General features: G+C 43.1%; 1 protein-coding gene across 4 annotated transcripts in view; it reads left to right on the forward strand.

Annotated features, from left to right (window-relative positions):
• The window catches only part of LOC106573078 (non-muscle caldesmon), a 66,807-nt gene extending 46,420 nt beyond the window's left edge, over window positions 1-20,387 (forward strand). For 2 of the 4 annotated variants that reach the window (XM_014147751.2, XM_014147750.2), the window contains exons 4-15: window positions 62-452; window positions 1,691-1,711; window positions 1,885-1,941; window positions 2,204-2,482; window positions 7,939-8,073; window positions 8,925-8,968; window positions 9,072-9,144; window positions 9,527-9,661; window positions 10,037-10,141; window positions 13,936-14,004; window positions 15,136-15,172; window positions 17,079-20,387. In XM_014147751.2, coding sequence (XP_014003226.1) covers window positions 62-452; window positions 1,691-1,711; window positions 1,885-1,941; window positions 2,204-2,482; window positions 7,939-8,073; window positions 8,925-8,968; window positions 9,072-9,144; window positions 9,527-9,661; window positions 10,037-10,141; window positions 13,936-14,004; window positions 15,136-15,172; window positions 17,079-17,095 — 1,363 coding nt within the window. In that variant the 3' untranslated portion in view covers window positions 17,096-20,387. The remainder of the gene's footprint in view (window positions 1-61; window positions 453-1,690; window positions 1,712-1,884; window positions 1,942-2,203; window positions 2,483-7,938; window positions 8,074-8,924; window positions 8,969-9,071; window positions 9,145-9,526; window positions 9,662-10,036; window positions 10,142-13,935; window positions 14,005-15,135; window positions 15,173-17,078) is intronic. The other 2 variants (XM_014147753.2, XM_014147752.2) reach the window with 2 other exon arrangements.
• Window positions 20,388-20,496: the final 109 nt, after the last annotated feature.

Here is a 20,496-nt window from a genome sequence, read left to right on the forward strand (position 1 = left end):
GTTAACCAATAGCTTGTCTACAACTAATTCATTCTGTTTTCCCCTCCCCTCCACTCCACAGTGTGACAGAGACAGAGTCCTACTCCACCGGTGCAGAGGTGAGCTCCTCAGCAGGTGATGGGGATGACGTGGTACTCCTGGACCGCCTGGCCAAGCGGGAGGAACGCAGACAGAAGAGGTTGAAAGAGGCACTGGATAGACAGAAGGAGTTCGACCCTACCATCACCGATGGTAATGAGAACAGCCAAGAGGAGACCTTCTCTAGCGGCCGCCACCGGGGCACAGAGGAGGAGAAGGAGGAGAAACCAGCCCAGGAGGAAGTAACCACCAACTCCTGGAGTAGAGAGGAGGAGAAGGAGGTGAAAGAAGAGGAGGCGACGCCAAAGGAGGAAGAGCCTGAATGCGTCACAGAGCCTGAGAAAGCTGAGGAGGTGGAGGAAGAGAAGAAAGAGGTAAAGTATGACTTCCTAGATTAATGTTAAAGGGCATAAATGTTGGATGGGAGGTATTGTATTTACAGGAAGTTATATTGACACAAAATGTACTTTATCTCATAGGAAGAGGTTGAAGAAACACAAATAGTACCAGAAAAATTTATTGAATTTGTTGTACCCGCTGCACCACTACAAGAGTGCGGGTTTGAAATATCCTTTACGCCCAAGATGGCAGTAGAGGAGAAATCTGTTGAAGAGATATCTAAGAAAGAAGAGGAAGAAAAACAGAAAAAAGAGTTGGAAGAAAAAGAGGCTGCAGCAAAACTCAAGAAAGAGGCTGAGGAAAAGTCTGAAAAAGAAAGGAAAGAAGCAGAAGAAAAAGCTGCAAAACTTAAAAAAGAAGAGGAAGAAAAAGCTGCAAAACTTAAAAAGAAGAAGAAGAAAAAGCTGCAAAACTTAAAAAAGAAGAAGAAGAAAAAGTTGCAAAATTGAAGAAAGAAGAAGAAAAAAATGCACAACTCAAGAAAGAGGCTGAAGAAAAAGAAAAAGCTGCAAAACTCAACAAAGAAAAAGAAGAAAAAGCTGCAAAACTCAAGAAAGAAGCTGAAGAGAAAGCTAAAAAATCTAAGCAAGCAGAGGAAAAAAAGAAAGCTGAGGTATCAGTGTGACTTTTAGGGTGATTGCCTCCATTCAAATCCTGGATAACTCCAATGTTCCTCATATAGCTACTGTAACATAATGCAGTATGCTCAATAATACATTTATATTCAAGATATTTTAAATTACACATAGAGGATATATTTGGGTTATCCAGGTTTACATCTTCGCTGTTTGGGCCACTTCCATATCCACATTCTCCCATGCTTTAAGGTGTGGTCACAGATCACAGAGTGGTCACAATGTGTTGCTTTGCATCATTGAGAACTTGGGCAGTTGTGTCCTAGTCTGGCCCCAGATCTGTTTGTTCTGTCCCGCCAATTCCTATGATCATTGTCATGCCAAACTGAGCCATAGAAGTTGGCACAAACAGATCAGCAATCAGGCTAGTTATGTCACAGTGTTGTCACAGTGTGTGTATGTGTGTTTGAGTGTGTGTGGTCAGCATCAACGTACATCTGCATTGCTCTCACCTTGCAGGCTGCAGTCGAACACCGTTGTATGGCAATTTGCCTGGCTTCTACAGTTCGCATATGTAGATAGATGCCACAGTTATCTGACTTCTCTTGTTGTATTTCCCTTTGTTCCTGCCCACCAAGGAGGAAAAGTCAAAAAAGCGGGTGAGATCAAGTTGAAATGTCGATTCACATAGAAATAATATGTCAATCATAGATTGTAAATCATAGATTGTATCTAAATCATAGATTGTAAAAATGTCCATATTATGCTGGATACCATTTGTTTATATTCTATAACTTTGTTTTTGTTTCAACATTGTTGGACTTTGATGCAGGAGGCTGAGAAGGTGGAGTTGGAGAAACCGAAGTTAAGATCAGTGAAGAAAGACGAGGTGAGTATCATTTTCTGTCCACCCGACAAACAGTTGCCTTGTTATACTACCACTGTTTGTTGCATTCATTAACTATTCTATCTATCTCTGCTTTTTATTGGTGTATAACTCATCCACTGGTCCATCGCTCATCAATTGGTTTCCACTGGTGAATTGATAGAAATAGATGAAGCATGTTGGATGGGGTATTGTAATCTCATTCCAATGATATGGGTCTATCACTAATCCATTGGTCTATCTATCTGTGCTCTCTATTGAACAGAAGGAGTCCTCCCTCTCCAAGCAGCAGAATGGAGGTGTGGCGCGCTCCACCGAGGCCGAGGACCAGGAGCGCCTGGAGGCGGAGCGTAAGCTGGAGGAGCTGAAGCGGCGTCGTGACGAGGCGGACAGTGAGGAGTTTGAGAAGATGAAGCAGAAACAGCAGGAGTCTGAGGCCGAGCTGGAGGAGCTGAAGAAGAAGAGGGAGGGGAGGAAGAAGATAATTGAGGAGGAAGAGAAGCAGAAGAAGGCAGAGATGGCAGAAAAGAAGGCCAAGGAGCAGGTGGGTGGGGACGTAGAGACAGACAGACAGGTGGGGGCTAAGATTTTTTTTTTTTTATGGACAGACAGACAGGTGGGAACTGGGGACGGACAAACAGACAGACGTGGAATGGCGCTGCAGTGGATAGCAGCTGTTGTACGGGCTCCTGACCAATTCTGCTATGTTGTGTGTTTTTTTTTTTTTACGCTGATCTTAAAACTTCTTATGGCCAGGTGGGACGGTAGCGTCCTACTTGGCCAACATCCGGTGAAATTGCAGAGCACTAAATTCAAACTACAGAATTATAAATATTTAACTTTCAGAAAACCACAAGTGTAATACATCAAAATAAAGCTTAACTTCTTGTTAATCCAGACGCAGTGTCAGATTTCAAAAAGGCTTTACGGTGAAAGCACACCATGCGATTATCTGAGGACAGCGCCCCGCATACAAAAGCATGAAAAACATACTTCAACCAGGCAGGGTGCGCCACAAAAGTCAGAAATAGCGATATAATAAATGCCTTATCTTTGATGATCTTCTTCTGTTGGCACCCCAAAAGGTCACAGATACATCACAAATGGTCCTTTTGTTCGATAATGTCCTTCTTTATATCCATAAAAACTAAGTTTAGCTGGCGCGCTTCAGTCAATAATCCACCCAGTTTCCCTCCATCAAAATGCATACAAAATGAATCCCAAATAATACTAATAAACCTTTCCAAACAAGTCAAACAACGTTTATAATCAAACCTTAGGTACCCTAATACGTAAATAAATGATAAAATTTAAGACGGAGAATCGTTATTGTCTTTACCGAAGAAAAATACCAAAGAACGCGCTCTCTTCCACGTGCTTGGAAACACTACAGCCAAAATAGGAGCCACCTAGAAAAACTACAATTTCTGGCTCATTTTTCCAAAGACCAGCATGAAACTCTTTCTAAAGACTGTTGACATCTAGTGGAAGCCCTAGGAACTGCAATCTGGGAGGATTTCGCCTTATTATAAAAGTGACAGCCATTGAAAACAGTGATAGGGTGAAATTGTTTTTTTTTTGATGGTTTGATCTCGGGGTTTTGCCTGCCATATTAGTGCTGTTATATTCACAGACATAATGTTAACCTCTCTAGGGTCGGCGGGACGAAATCGTCCCACCTACGTAACAGCCAGTGGAATCCTGTGGCGCGTTATTCAAATACCTTAGAAATGCTATAACTTCAATTTCTCAAACATATGACTATTTTACACCATTTTAAAGACAAGACTCTCGTTAATCTAACCACACTGTCCGATTTCCAAAAGGCTTTACAACGAAAGCAAAACATTAGATTATGTCAGCAGAGTACCCAGCCAGAAATAATCAGACACCCATTTTTCAAGCTAGCATATAATGTCACATAAACCCAAACCACAGCTAAATGCAGCACTAACCTTTGATGATCTTCATCAGATGACACACCTAGGACATTATGTTATACAATACATGCATGTTTTGTTCAATCAAGTTCATATTTATATCAAAAACCAGCTTTTTACATTAGCATGTGACATTCAGAACTAGCATACCCCCCGCAAACTTCCGGTGAATTTACTAAACATTTACTAAATTACTCACGATAAACGTTCACAAAAAGCATAACAATTATTTTAAGAATTATAGATACAGAACTCCTCTATGCACTCGATATGTCCGATTTTAAAATAGCGTTTCGGTGAAAGCACATTTTGCAATATTCTAAGTAGATAGCCCGGCATCACAGGGCTAGCTATTTAGACACCCAGTAAGTTTAGCACTCACCAAAGTTTAAAATCAATTTTTATGCCATTTTTAATAATATTCCGACCGGGAATCTGTGTTTAGGTTCAAAGACGATAGAAAATAAAAACATGGGGTCGACTCGTGCACGCGCCTCAGCCCATTGTCCTCTGATAGAGCACTTGCCAAAAGCGCTAATGTGTTTCAGCCTGGGGCTGGAATTACATCATTCAGCTTTTTCCCGCCTTCTGAGAGCCTATGGGAGCTGTAGGAAGTGTCACGTTACAGCAAAGATCCTCAGTCTTCAATAAACAGAGTCAAGAAGCTCAAGGAATGGTCAAACAGGCCACTTCCTGTAAGGAATCTTCTCAGGTTTTTGCCTGCCATATGAGTTCTGTTATACTCACAGACACCATTCAAACAGTTTTAGAAACTTTAGGGTGTTTTCTATCCAAAGCCAATAATTATATGCATATTCTAGTTACTGGGCAGGAGTAGTAACCAGATTAAATCGGGTACGTTTTTTATCCAGCCGTGCAAATACTGCCCCCTATCCCCAACAGGTTAACAGTTTAAGAAACATTATAGTGTTTTCTATCCAAATCTACCAATTATATGCATATCCTAGCTTCTGGGCCTGAGTAACAGGCAGTTTACTTTGGGCACGCTTTTCATCCGGACGTGAAAATACTGCCCCCTACCCAAGAGAGGTTTACTTCTTTTGTACATAATGTCTCAGAAAAAAGCTTCTGGAGATCAGAACAGCTATCACTAATCTCGATTTGGATGACAATTTCTACTTCAACTAGTCTACAGCTCTGGATGTTCTGTTTACTGGATCAGGCCCTAATTCCCCGGAAAAGTGGCAGACGAGCCAGCATCCTTACGAGACTACGTTGGCGACCAAATAAACTGCCTTTACCCTCCATTCTGTTTGGGAACGTACAGTCCCCAGAGACCAAACTGTACAAGCTCCATTTGAGACTATCCTATCAACGGGACCTGGAGAACTGTAATATTCTATGATTCTTAGAGACGTGGCTGAACAAGGACATGGATAATATACATCTAGCTGGCTTTTCTATGCATCGTCAAGACCAGTCTGCAGCCTTGAGGAAGATGAGGGGGAGGTGTGTGTCTCTTTGTTAACAACAGCTGGTGTGCAATGAGACCATACTGTTTACTAAGAGAGTTTTTATCTACATTTTTCATAGCTGTTTATTTACCACGACAAACCGATGTTAGCACTAAGACCGCACTCAACAAGCTGCATAGGGCCATAAGCAAACAAGAAAATGCACACCCAGAGGCAACGCTTCCTGTGGCCGGTGATTTTAATGCAGTGAAACTGAAATCCCTTTTACCTCATTTTTATCAGCATGTCACCTGTAGAGGCGACAAGTAGAGGCGACAAAATTCTAGATCACCTTTACTCGACACAGAAAAGTATTAGAAGGCTTCCCGAGTGGTGCAGTGGTCTAAGGCACTGCATCACAGTGCTAGCTGTGCCACTAGAGATTCTGGGTTCGAGTTCAGGCTCTGTTGCGACCGGGAGACCCATGGGGCAGCGCACAATTGGCCCAGCGTCTTCCGGGTTAGGGGAAAATTTGACCGGCAGGGATGTCCTTGTCCTATTGTGCACTAGCAACTGTGGCGGGCCGGGCGCAGTGCACACTGACACGGTCGCCAGGTGTACGGTGTTTCCTCCGAGACATTGGTGCGGCTGGCTTCTGAGTTATGTGTCAAGAAGCAGTGCGGCTTGGTTGGGTTGTGTTTCGGAGGACGCACAGCTCTCGTACTTCGCCTCTCCCGAGTCCGTACGGGAATTGCAGCGATGAGACAAGACTGTAACTACCAATTGGACACCACGAAAAAGGGGTACAAAAATGTATTAGAGTTTCTCTCTCGCCCTCCCTTTTTTGCAAATCTGGCTATAACTCTCTCCTCCTGTTCCTGCTTACAAGTAAAAACTCAAACAGAAAGTACTAGTGATGTGCTCGATATGGAAGTGGTCCAGAGAGATGGATGCTAAGCTACAGGACTGTTTCGCTAGCACAGACTGGAATATGTTCCGGGATTCATCCGATAACATTGAGGAGTTTACCACATCAGTCACCGTATGTACAGTACATATCCCAACCAGAAGCCATGGATTACAGGCAACATCCGCAGTGAGCTAAAGGCTAGAGTTGCCACTTTCAAGGAGCGGGACATTAATCCGGACACTTATAAGAAATCCCGCTACGACTATGAAGTGGTGAGGGTAGGCAACAACACATCTGCCATGCTGACCCTCAACATGGGGGCCCATCAGGGGTGTGTGCTTAGTCCCCTCCTGTACTCCCTGTTCATCCACGACTGCGTGGTCGCACACGACTCCAACACCATCATTAAGTTTGCTGACAACACAACGTTGGTAGGCCTGATCACCAACAACCATGAGACAGCCTATAGGGAGGAGATCAGCGACCTGGCAGTGTGGTGCCAGGACAGCAACCTCTCCCTCAGCAAGACAAAGGAGCTGATTCTGGACTGCAGGAAACGGAGGGCCGAGCACGCCCCCATCCACATCGACATGGCTGTAGTGGAGGGGATTGAGAGCTTCAAATTCCTCAGTGTCCGCATAACTAAAGAATTAACATGGTCAATACACACCAACACATTCAGGAAGAAGGCACAACAATGAGTCTTCCCACTAAGGAGGCTGAAAAGATTTGGTATGGGCCCTCAGATCCTCAAAAAGGCATCTGACCGCAAGGCGCTGCAGAGGGTAGTGCGAACGGCCCAGTCCATCACTGGGGCCAAGCTCCCTATCATCCAGGACCTCTATACCAGGCGATATCAGAGGAAGGCCCTAAAAATTGTCAAAGACTCTAGCCTCCCAAGTCATAGACTGTTCTCTCTGCTACCGCATAGCAAGCGGTACCGATGCATCAACAGGACCCAACAGGACCCTGAACAGCTTCTACCACCAAGCCACAAGATTGCTAAATAGTTAACCAAACAGCTACCCGGACTACCTGCATGGACTCTTTTTGCACTAACTCTTTTGAATCACATACGTTGCCCCTACTGTTTATTATCTATCCTGTTCTCTAGTGCCTTTACCCCTAACTATACGTACTTATCTACCTCAATTACCCTGCACATCGACTTCAGCACTGTTACCCTGTGTATAAGTTATAGTAAATCATTGTGTATTTATTCCATGTGTTATTATCTTTCTATTATTTTTCTATTTTTCTCTCTGCATTGTTGAGAAAGTTCCATAAGTAAGCATTTCACTGTTAGCCTACACCTGTTGTTTACAAAGCATGTGACAAAAAAAACATTTGACAGACAGGTGGAGACTGGGGACAGACAGACAGACAGACAGACAGACAGACAGACAGACAGACAGACAGACAGACAGACAGACAGACAGACAGACAGACAGACAGACAGACAGACAGACAGACAGACAGACAGACAGACAGACAGACAGACAGACAGACAGACAGACAGACAGACAGACAGACAGGTGGGGACTGATAGGGATCCAGTTGAAACAGAAGCGAAAAGCTTTATTGAACAGCTAAATTATTTTAAAAAAAACATGTTTCACCCCATTTCAGACCTAGTGAAAAACCCTAACCCTAGCTTCATGTCTTCATCCCGGTTTAACCTTAACCCTAACGATAACAATGATGGTTAAATGGGCCATTGCTCTGGTTCTAACAGGAGGAGAGGAAGAGGTTGAAGGAAGAGATAGAGCAAAGAAGAAAAGACGCTGCAGAGAAGAAGAAACAGATGATCGAGGAATCGGGTGACGGAGACAAGAAACCCTTCACATTGGGTGTCACGCCCAAGGGCAAGGTGAGGCCCTATAGGCTTCAACTACAGATGATATCATTACAGGAACTCAGAAAGATCTGTTGCCGATTAACAAAAGCTATCGCCTATAGATATTGTGTCCATATTGATGTGCAATGTCTTCCCATAAAGCAATACAATGCAACACCTTGAGTAAAGATCCATAGAATTATTCTCATACAAACATGGCAAACTGTTATGTGTTTCCAAGTTTGAAACATGCTGCTGTCTCTTTAATTGTTAAGTCTGTTTCTATTTCCTCTGAATGATAGACAGCTTTTCATAAAAACAGAAATTCTCTATGGCGAGTGCAAAACAGTGATTTTGCTGCTGGTATCACAACTGTGCTCAAATATGGGTGTTTAGAGGAGGTCTAGGACTGAGAGGAATTTATTGTGACACGTATTTTAGGAGCATCCACAGCTAGCAGTATGACGAGTGTGTGTGTGAATGCTTTTGTGTGTTTGTGTACGTGTGTACCTGCCTGAGTGTATGGCTTGCATGCGTTTGTGTGCGCACACTCGTTATGGACTTGTCATTTATCGTAAACAGCAGTCCTGGGTTCCCAGCCAGCTCAGGAGCTGACAGGACCCTGCTTATACTGGCTCTGTGACAGACTGTCTCCTCAACACAACACTGAGTCATCACCATTGAGTTCAACTTTGTTCAGATCACACAGAACTAACTGCCCAAGAATGGTAAGAATTGTAGTCTAAAGGGAGAAAGGAAGAAATGGAAAGAGAGGGACAGAGGAGGAGAGAGAGAGAGCAGCAGACATTTGCATCAGCTGTGTGTTGCATGTCAATAATGTGTTTACAAGTGTAATCAAGTCAGTCTATTCTCTGTGTTTTTAGATTGGGGAGAGAGCGGAATTCTTGAACCAGAGAGCCCAGAAAGGGTGAGCATTCCTTGCTTTTTACCTCTACTGTGGTATTCATGTAAACCTTCAGTCTAGAATGTAATGCATTGTACTCACGGTTTGTGTGTTCTTGCTCCTACAGCTGTAAGACATCACATGCTCCTATTGTCTCCAAGATAGGCAACAGACTGGAACTATACACTGCTGCAGTTCAGGTAAGGCACAGACACATCCTGCATAGTGTTCCAGGGCATCTTGAGGCATACTCATCATGTCATAAGATGACAGAATGAGTACAAAAATTCAATAAAAAGCTAGGAGGCAGAAATTAGGTGATTGTATCTTGTTGAGGACCTTTTTGTCCATTTGTAGTCATCATTGTAAATGAGAATTGGTTCTCAACTGACTTTTATGGTTAATTAAAGGTTAAATAACTACATAAATGGAATACAAATACAATCACTTGCCTCCCAGTTTCTCTATTTATTTATTTTTAAGTGACATTATCTTGATGTCTGACTGTAAGTCGCTCTGGATAAGCGTGTCTGCTAAATTACCAAAATGTAAAAATGAAACGTCTCCTTTCCCTCTCCATAGACCAACCGGGACGTGAGGTCTCCTAAGTCTCCAGTCTCAGACCTGCCAGAGACACCAAGCATCCGCAACATCAAGAGCATGTGGGAGAAAGGGAACGTTGGGGGGGCCACTGAGAGCCCCAAGCCTATGAATAAGGTGAGGGAGGAGAGGGAGTCAGGAGAGGGACAGGGAGAGATGGATGAAGGAGAGAGAGAGTGTGGGAGAGAGAGAGAGAGAGAGGGGAGGGAGAGGGAAGGATGTAGCCTAGCGGTTAAGAGAGTTGGGCCAGTAAGTGGAATGTCGCTCATTTGAATCCCCGAGCTGACTAGGTGAAAAACCTGTTGATGTGCCCTTGAGCGCTTAACCCTAATTGCTCCTGTAAGGTTCTCTGGATGAGAGCATCTGCTAAATGACTAAAAATGTTAAAATAAGAAGAGATTGGGAGACAGGAGGAGACAGAAGGAGAGAGCGAGAGAGCAATCGCTGACTGTAAGTCATTAATGACAGCCTACTTCTCCATCTTCTTCCCAGGATGCTGCTGATATTAAAGTGGGTGTGGCTGGACTGACTAAAGGCTGGGGCAAGAGCCCAGCAGACACTGGCAAGGCAGCTGCAGCCGCAGCTGAGAAGGCTGACGTAAGGACAAACACACACGGTTGAGCTCTTTAACTTGAAAATATGGCTAGCTGTAGTCTAATGACCCCAAATGGCCGACCTGGTGAGTGCACATCTATATGATCATCCATTCGTCTTGACCTACGCTAGTGGAAACACGCTGAAATAGGATTTTTACAAATGGTCTGGGAGCACTGCAAACGTGCAGCCTGGTTGGAGGTGTGATTGCAGGGCACAGCGAAAATCATTGGCTCCTAGCTCCAACATGCAGGACTAAGTGAAATAAAACAAATAGTATTATATGCATAATAACAACTGTGGCAGTGATGAATAAATACACATCTATTGGGGTGGAGGCAGAGTTAAGACTGTTGGGGAGGTGGGGGGCAGGTAGCTGACTAATGGTGGCTATTCAGCAGCATGATAGTCTTTGGTTAGAAACTATTGGCCAGTTTTCCAGTTTTTCGCCATGATGCTCCTGTACTGCCCGTGTCTGAGTGATGGAAGCGGGTAGAACAGGGCATGGATGGGTGGCTGGGGTCCCTGATGATCTTCTTGGCCTTCCTGCGACACCTGGTGCTGTACGTATCCTGGAGGGCAGGCAGTGGGCACCCAATGGTGCGTTCGGCTGTGCGTATCACCCTCTGAAGTACCTTGCGGTATGCGGCGGTGGAGTTGCCGTACCAGGCTGTGATGCAGCCCGACAGTATGCTCTCGATGGTTCACCTGTAGAACACCGAGAGGCCTCGAGGACAGGCCGAATTTCTTCAGCATCCTGAGGTTGAAGAGTTGCTGTCGGGCATTTTTCACCACGGTGTCCATGTGGTTTTACCATTTCAGCTTCTCTGAGATGTGTACAGCAAGGAATTTGAAGTTATCGACCGTCTCCACAGCGGCTGCGTTGATGAGGATGGGGGTAGTCATTCAGTTCAGTTACCTTTCCTTTCTTGGGCACTGGGATGATGTTTGGTATCTTGAGTGGCCACCTTAACTACAGAGAGATTGAAAATGTCAGAGAACACAACAGCCAGCTGGTCTGCACATTGCCTTGCGAGGGTTAACACGTTTGAATGACTTACATACGTCCTCATTGAATACCATGAGTATGTAGCCCATGTCATCAGGGTCTCTCCTTAGGAGCTCAGGGTCATTATGCTCGAATCGTGAGAAAAAGGTGTTTAGCTTGTCCGGTAGGGTGGTGTTGGTGACCGCGATGCGGCTGGCTTTCTTTTCGTAATCCGTGATCGTTAGGAGCCACTGCCACATACGCTTTGTGTCTGACCCGCTGAATTTTGACCGATCTGCGTAGGTTGTATTTGTACTGATTACCAAACTATTGTTTCCAGTCACCTGTTTATAAGCAGCATCTCTCTCTTTCAATTTCAGGCGAGAAAAAGACCAAACAAACAACAGAAGTACGATAGTTGTGTGCAAGGTGGCAGGATGCCAACATACACTACATGACCAAAAGTATGTGGACACTTGCTTGTCGTACATCTGATTCAAAAATCATGGGCATTAATATGGAGTTGGTCCCCTTTTTTCTGCTGTAACAGCCTCCATTCTTATGGGAAGGCTTTCCACTAGATGTTGGAACATTGCTGTGGGGATTTGCTTCCATTCAGCCACAAGAGCATTAGTGAGGTCAGACACTGATGTTGGGCGATTAGGCCTGGCTCGCAGTCGGCATTCCAATTAATCCCAAAGGTGTTTGATGGGGTTGAGGTCAGGGCTCTGTGCAGGACAATCAAGTTCTTCCACACAGATCTCAACAAACCACTTCTGTATGGACCTTGCCTTGTGCACAGAGTCATTGTTATGCTGAAACAGGAAACTGTTGCCACAAAATTGGAAGCACAGAATTGTCTAGAATGTCATTGTATGCTGTAGCGTTAAGATTTCCCTTCACTGGAACTAAGGGACCTAGCCCGAACCATGAAAAACATCCCCAGACCATTATTCCTCCCCCACCAAACTTTACAGTTGCCACTATGTATTGGGGAAGGTAGAGTTCTCCTGCCATCCACCAAACCCAGATTCATCCGTCGGACTGCCAGATGGTGAAGTGTGATTCATCACTCCAGAGAACACTTTTCCACTGCTCCAGAGTCCAATGGCGGCGAGCTTTACACCACTCCAGCCGACACTTGGCATTGCGCATGGTGATCTTAGGCTTGAGTGTGGCTGCTCGGCCATGGAAACCCATTTCATGAAGCTCCCAACGAACAGTTACTGTGCTGACATTGTTTGCAGAGGCAGTTTAGAGCTTGGTAGTGAGTGTTGCAACCAAGGACACACAATTTTTACGCACTTTAGCACTTGGCGGTCCCGTTCTGTGAGCTTGTGTGGCCTACCACTTCGCAGCTGAGATGTTTTTGCTCCTAGATGTTTCCACTTCACAATAACAGCACTTACATTTGACCGGGCCAGCTATAGCAGGGTAGAAATTTGACGAACTGACTTGTTGGAAAGGTGGCATCCTATGACGGTGCCACGTTAAATGTCATTGCAATAAGTACATTCTACTGTCAATGTTTGTCTATGGAGATTGCATGGCTGTGTGCTGTCAGCAACAGGTGTGGCTGAAATAGCCAAATCCACTAATTTGAAGGGGTGTCCACATACATTTGTATATATAGTGTATCTCCCTGGTTATGCCCTCCGCATCAGCCACTGTCAGAGGCAATATTTCATCTTGCTTGGGCTGGATAGTTACTTTAACGTTATCTTACTGCTGACAGAGTACGATAAGAGTACATTCAAGTTTGCGTACACCACGCCATGGCATATGAGTGTGTTGCTTATGGAAGTGTGTAAACAGTGTCTTGAGGGGACGTTTTAGATCTTGGTGACAATGTGACTGTCTGTATATGACCAATCAAAAAAGGTAAAGTCTCTCAAATGTTTTCAGTTGATGACCAGTTTCATAAAAAACGACTTTTGCTTTCTCGTAACAGTTGATTTGTTTTCATTTCTAATTTAGTTTAAAACTAGAGCGTTAAACTAGGTCATTTCTGTGTTTAACCGATGTGTAGGATACAGGTATCCTAAATTGGATGTATATCTAAAATAAATGCCATATCCAGGGTGATGGTGAGACCATTTGAGATAGTCAGCGCATCCTATTCTTTATAGCTTGCTAGCAGGCTAATCTGACCAGTTCTATTAGAGACAGGCAGAACAGTATGTGAGACAGTATGTGAGTATGTACTGTTGATTGGCAAGCCACTTTGTTCGAACCTGACATTTATGAGGGGATATCTTTAGTCCCATTCCTTCTGGCCACAAGTACTTGTAAGAGCCAAGTTGCTTTTACAGGAACGCTACAAGGTTTCCCTCTCATGGAGAGAAGTTGTAAAGGACTCCTATGTTATATGAAATGTTTAGGTTAGGCTATTTGTCTTGAGAAAATGTCTGTCTATCAATTACTGTTGTTTAACAACTTTTCCTCTCTTCTACTTGACTAGCTCTGCAGTTTCCTTCCTCCGGAACTTTCCTTCCTTCTGTACTTTTCTGTTCTGTCTTCTGCTTGATTTTAACTGTGGGAAAGGTACTGTATGATCCAGTTTGTCATGTTAGCAATATGCATCTGATATCTTTAAAAAGTACTTTCTTGAATGCGCCATTTGATGGAAACATATACATTTTAGTTAATCAATAAATGATTAGCAATTTAGTCGTGATCATTCACCAACCATTGACGCACTTCTTAGCATCCAGCGTAGTTCCATCCGTGCTTTTGTTCCGATGAAATGCACTCTAGCCTCACTATGGCTTCTTCCCCACCTTACGCTCTGCTCTGTGTTCTCTTGCAGGACCTGAAACCTGTTGATGTGGGCAACAAGCGCAGCCTATGGGAAACAAAGGGCTCCTCCCCTGCTAAGGTGAGCTAGTAGATCAGATGATGGCCCTGTCCCGAAACAACCTCTAGCCCCTACCCCCCAGACACGTGGAGAACGGAGAGGATTTGATGGGTGTAAACAGTATCTTGATAGTTCCACCTTGCCCTCTTATAGGCTAGGTGGATTTTGTGCCATATTGCGAACACCTGTCCAATCTCTCAGATCTCCACAAGTGTTGGGTTTAGGGTCTAGGGATACATGTGTGATTAGACAACAGTACTGGAGTATCTACAGTGTGCCAAAGATGAAACCTTTCTTAGGATGTACAGTAACACAGGATTGTGTGATTCTACTCTTCCCCATTTGAAGCAGTCAACTTAATTGATTGCACCTTTAAACCTCGATGAGCAGAAGAGGTAATGGTACACCACCAGGCACTTAGTCTTTAGCCTGATCCCAGATCTGTTTGTCACACCAAACAATGACCATGGGAGATGGCAAAACAGCAGGCTACTGAGTTATCTTAACCTGCTGTGATTATCTACCTATGTATTCTATGTCACCAACACCATGACACATTATGGGTCAGCTGCACCTTTACAGGAAACCCAGCTAGCACATAACGTTCTGAGAACCATTTGTTTCTTAGAGCTTGGTGAGAGCGTGGTTGTCCTATGATTGTTTTGCATACAACCTTCCCACAACTTCCTTCAAATGGTGCAGGATAGTTTCTTGGCTTTGGAGCAGCGTCAACACATTTAAGGAACTTGACCGAAAAACTTTAACAGAATGTTTCCTAAAAGTTCAAACATGGTTACATTTCATTTCAATTTTGGTAATGTTCCAGGAATGTTCTCCAACTGGTTTGACATTGGGAATGTTCTCAAATAGTTCCAAGAATGTTTAGAAAGGATGTTCTTCTGTGGGCATTTCAGTACTTTAGCATAACGTTTCCTAGTCATGTTCAATTCTGGTTTGCTGATACATAGTTGTCACCCTTTCTTCACTCCTTGTGAGTCAGTTTAGCATATTAAAATGCATGACCCTGAACTATATGAAATCTGAATAAGTAATAATGATTGCCCCTTGGTAAGACATGATTCACCAAGAAATACAGTCATTTCACTGGTAAAGATTAGATGGCTTAGTAACTTTGTTAACTTCTGTTAACAGGTGACAGTTGGAGGCAAGAACAAATCTGTCACAAATGGTAAGTGAGTTTTCTCACTATGATGTGCCAAAGATGTGTGCGTGCGTGCTTTTCCGAACCTGTTGTGAGTGACATCGTTACAGAACGAAAAAAGCTGAGGCTAAGGACATTTTTTCTCTTCTGAAGGACACACACCCACACGTGCCTTGAATTGATTTACAACCCCCAATGGCGCCGTGTCCATAACTCCTACGTCTGTCCTCCACTCTGTGCCCGAGTTCGCTGGCCACCGTAAATCAAATCCTTTGGACGGACATATTGGGCATGTTCCATTGCCTCATTGCATTATTGTTCTATATATAAAGGGCCCGTTCCCACTGACCTTATTTCTCTGTGCAAGGAACCTGTCATGTCCTGTGTCCCAAATGGTCTAGGTGGCGTGGGGTTAAACAACGCAGGGCAGTGGAGCCATCCCAAATGGCATCCTATTCCCTATATAGTGGGATGCCTCCGCTGTCCTGCGTAGGTCACCCCACGCCACCTGGACCTGACGAATACTGTGCAGACCGTCGGCATGATGCCACGCATGCCACAGTGCAGCTGCTATTGTCACATTACTGTTGCATTATGCCCGTAGGGCTGTGGAGGAATCCCAGCCGTTTAAGTAGCAAAGTAGCCTCACTAGGCTTTTACATTCAACCGTAATATTGTCAAGGCTTATGCTCTTACTGGGTCAATTGTAGTTGCTTACTGTATAATCTCAGTGGCTGTTGAGTGAGACTAGTAACAGTAGATACTGACAGGTGAAAGAGATATGATTCCTATGGGTATCAAGTTATGTTGATTATACAGTACACATTTCTGCCCAAGTACCTATCTCACTACAGTGCTACTTTTATAATTCCCCAATTCGGTATATACTGTATCATTAGTAGCACCCTCAGCTCAGTCTATCCCAAACTGGGATATCCCTCACACCCACTGTCTGAGTCAGACCCTGGGGGAAGGAAAAGCTGTCGCACTTGCTTGGGTGTCACCCTATCACCCTTGCAACCTTCCCAGTTCTTCAGCTGAACTAGACCCCTGGGAATGAACTGAAGGGCAAATTACATTGTTAGAGCTATCAATCACTCAAACTAGTGTCACTGCAGGGGCCTCAGAATATGTGTCAACAAAAGGTAGTGCTTACTGGGTCTGATATACACAGCTGCACACACAGCTGCACACACACAGCTGCACACACACAGCTGCACACACACACAGCTGCACACACACACACACACACACACACACACACACACACACACACACACACACACACACACACACACACACAACACACACGCACACTAACTCACTTGCACGCACATACACACACACATGCTTGTACACAAACACACACACACACACACACACACACACACACACACACACACACACACACACACACACACACACACACACACACACACACACACACACACACACACACACTAACTCACTTGCACGCACATACACACACACGCATGCTTGTACACAAACACACACACACTTCACTGTACTTGAACACACTCATGCAGGCATGTTTGTACGTGCATGCGCGCGCACACACACACACACACACACACATACATTTTTTTGATGAACAGCTCTAAAATTAGATGACTTATTAATCAGTCAGTGTCTCCATTAACACCTAATAACGTTTGATAAGCTACGCCATATTCTGAACGAGCGGATACATATTTCTCTCTGGGAGTTAGAATTGAATAACTATGACTCACTTAGAAGTAGAATTATACTTGACTACTTTATTTTAAAGTGATTCTTACTTTTTTAAGAGTTTGGCTGTACTGGTTGTTCTCTGTTTCCTTGCACCGTTTTGCCACTTTTTGAGACTTTTTGTTTGTGACTTTTTGCAACTTTTCCTCAGGACTAATGATCTTTTCCTCCCTATCTCTCTCAGCAGGTGTGGGACGCTAATGATCCAAAGTAAAAACCCCGAGGAAGAAGCCCAAACTGATGAAATACAAGATTCTACTATGTGTATTCATAAGCAAAAATATCTCCATAACAGCCTTGCAGGGGTTGGAACCCAACTTATTTTCCAATCATTTAGTTCTGAACAGAAACATCATTTCTTTTTGCTCCGTTCCACTGTTCTGACCAGCAAAATAAAGTTCTGAACCTGTTCGAAACCCCCAAAAAGAAATATAGCGTATCTTTCTGTTCCTTCTTAAACCACTGAAATCAATTTTTCTACATGACTTCACCAATCATTGCAGATAGAGCAGCATGCTATGGAGTGGGCAAGCTATAGTTGTTGACATGCATTGGACAGACAAGTGTAGGTCGCGAGATGCGACTAACATTTTGCGGGTGGGGAGAGAGCGAGAGAGGGCGGAGGAGGAGGCTTGGCTTGAAGTGCTGGGCATCTTGTTATGACATGCATTTTTTTAATTAGACCCACAGAATTATAGCTACGGAGGAGCGGCTTCTATGAAGGAAGTTTGAATGTCTTTGAACTTCCGAAAGTTGGCTTAACGTTGGACCAGAACTATTTAGCTAGATAACAAGCTTGTGTGTGCTATAGTATCCTTAACTAGCAATAAAAAATCTCTCTCCTTAATGTCTGAATCACGCTTGTAACATCAGTAGGCTACACTAGCCTATGCTTCAGAGGGGGAGGGGCATGTAGCCTACACACGCATAAACACTGGCGAAGATTTTCAGCTGGCAGGCACACACTGGAATACGTTTTTTGAGTGTGGGCTTTGCATAGGTGCTTTGTTGCGTTTTTTGTGGGACTGGGAAAAAAATCGCCAGAATGTAAAATAACGTTATTAAACAGTTCCCATGCTTTTACAATGATGGTTCTGTTCCAGAACAGTATACTGTAGATCACTTTAATTCCTGGTTCTGATTCTGTTCATCAAAAGATGTCATTATTTTCGCGTCTGTTCTCTGAAACGGTTCCAACCCCTTCAGCCTTCGCACAATCCCTTGTACATCCTCATAGAATTTATGCTGTGAAAATGAAATTTGGAAATAATTTATGTTAGTGTAATGAAAAATATTGTATCCCCCCCACCCTTTTGGGCTCGACTTAATTTCTTTGATAAACAAAAGAAATTCAAAGAATAGATAAGAAACCTTAAAAAATGTTTTCAAAGTTATCCAAAATGTAATGCATCTTCTGAAGAGATACACTAAGAATTTAATAAGGTATCTATCCAAATAGCCATACTGAACTGAATGTTGTTGTACTTTTATTTTTTCTATTTTTCAAGAAAAGCTTCCAGTTGCAGAAGGTTGACATTAGCTGGCAGTCTGATCATATACATGTACTACCAATATGTCAGGATAGATGTTTGTCACATTCATCGCTTCGATATCTTTGCTCACAGTGTAATGGTGATGTGATGGTGTCATTGCAGTGCATATTCACATTATTCAGTCGTACAGTATGTATGGGGTATTTTAGTTTTTAGTTATGAATTAGCAGTATACACTATCACAGCTTTTTTGAGATGTGTTCACATTTTGTATTCCATTTGTGGAAATGTCAAAATGAGTATTATTGCATCACAGCTGTTTTTTCCTCCCAAATATACTTTTCGTTGACTGATACTTTGGTCCCGCTTAGCTGGGTTTGGGCTGGTAAGCCTCTAAATACTTGACTTATTTTATGTTTACGGATGTCAATATTCGGACTGCCACATGGTCACGAGGAGGCTGTCCTAATATGGACACCGTACACATGTATATTGAATGGCTCTGCTCTCCGGGTGACATAAACCATGAACTATAACTTATTTCCCAATAAGCACTGGTTGCTAAACTAACCCCCTCAAAATCATTGGATAAATAATGCCCAGGACGATTATCAGAGGGTTAATCACTCCTTGGTTGGGTTTAAAGGTCTCAATGTATACTAAGGCTATTGGAATTAAGAACTATCCAGGAAAGGTGTGACCGTTTGACTAAAGTTAATAATCATCCAAAGAGACAGGAGTCATATCACATTGTTCCATGAAGATTTTCACAACTAAACCAAAGAGACTAGGTTTTTTAGACCAAAGTTTTAAACAATGAGGAGGCATAGATGCAGTAAAGAGGTCAATGGAACATAGACCATGGGGGATAGAAGGAGGACACCGGATTGGCGCACGTTCAACAAATCTCAAATCAAATTGGACTGGTCACGTACACGTGTTTAGCAGATGTTATTGCAGGAGTAGCGAAATGCTTGCAAGAGCTAGAAGCGAGGCAGCCCTCTCTGTCGGCGCCATTCCTCCCCTATCTGATCTAACAAAGTCAAATCTGTCATGATTTATGTATTGTAACAGGTCCACAATGTCGTTACTAAAGTTCGATTTGGATATATTTGGCTGTTTACACTGCATAACATTTAGAAGTAGTCCATTTTCAGGTTTAGAAGAAGTGACTGCTAAATGCTAACCCCCGTTCGTAAAAGCTGGTAGCATAGCTAGCATAGAAAAATCGGTGGTGATAGTCAAAGTCGTTTTTAACTGTAATGCAGTTGATTGATGATGATGACATAAACATGTATTGGGGTTGACATCAATACAAGCATTATACTCTGATTTCTTACCTCAACATAGTTTCAAAGACACATAAACAATAGCCTAAATGTAGGCACATTTTGCTGGGGGCAATAAGGAGATTCGGGATCTTTCCTCCATGGCATCTTTCCCCCATGCGTTTCCATGGCATTTCCATTGTTTTGGTCGACCTCTATTGACCTCGTTACCGCATCTATCATTTCAAAACCAAATATGTAAAATGTTCTGGGGATTCTTAAGAATGTCCTCTTTTGTTTACACATTTTCAAATAATTCGTTGTATTTTATTTTTAAAGGATTCTTTGCATCATTTTGAAACACCATGGGAAATGTTCCCACAGAGTAACATTAGCTGAGATTTGCACCGTATTGCAAGTTAAGGGAAAAAGTAAAGACCCATCTGTCTATATACAGTTGACTTTACTGATGTATACCAAAATACAATACTGTACTAGGCGTCTAATTAAAATACAGTTCTTTACTCACTGATGTTTCACTTTGGCATTCTGAGTATGAGGTGGCATCGAACTCTGTGAATGCTCCTTTTTGTTTGAAACTTGAGGTAAAGGAGAGTATTGTAAGTAAAGTAAGTCCTAATGTTTATTGTAATGAACTGCCTTGTTCAAAGGTTTTTGATTCAAGATTTTCTTTGTCCCTGCTACATCAATAAAACAAATATAAAAAGCTAAGAATGTGTCATAGTTTTGTTTTTAGATGATGTGTTTTTATTCAATAGCTTGTGAATGTTTTAATGGATGAATGATGTTCTCAAAAGGCGAATGGTGGACAAAGAGATCT

The sequence above is a fragment of the Salmo salar genome, chromosome ssa16, assembly GCF_905237065.1.
Source record: "Salmo salar chromosome ssa16, Ssal_v3.1, whole genome shotgun sequence".
Lineage (NCBI taxonomy): Eukaryota > Metazoa > Chordata > Actinopteri > Salmoniformes > Salmonidae > Salmo > Salmo salar.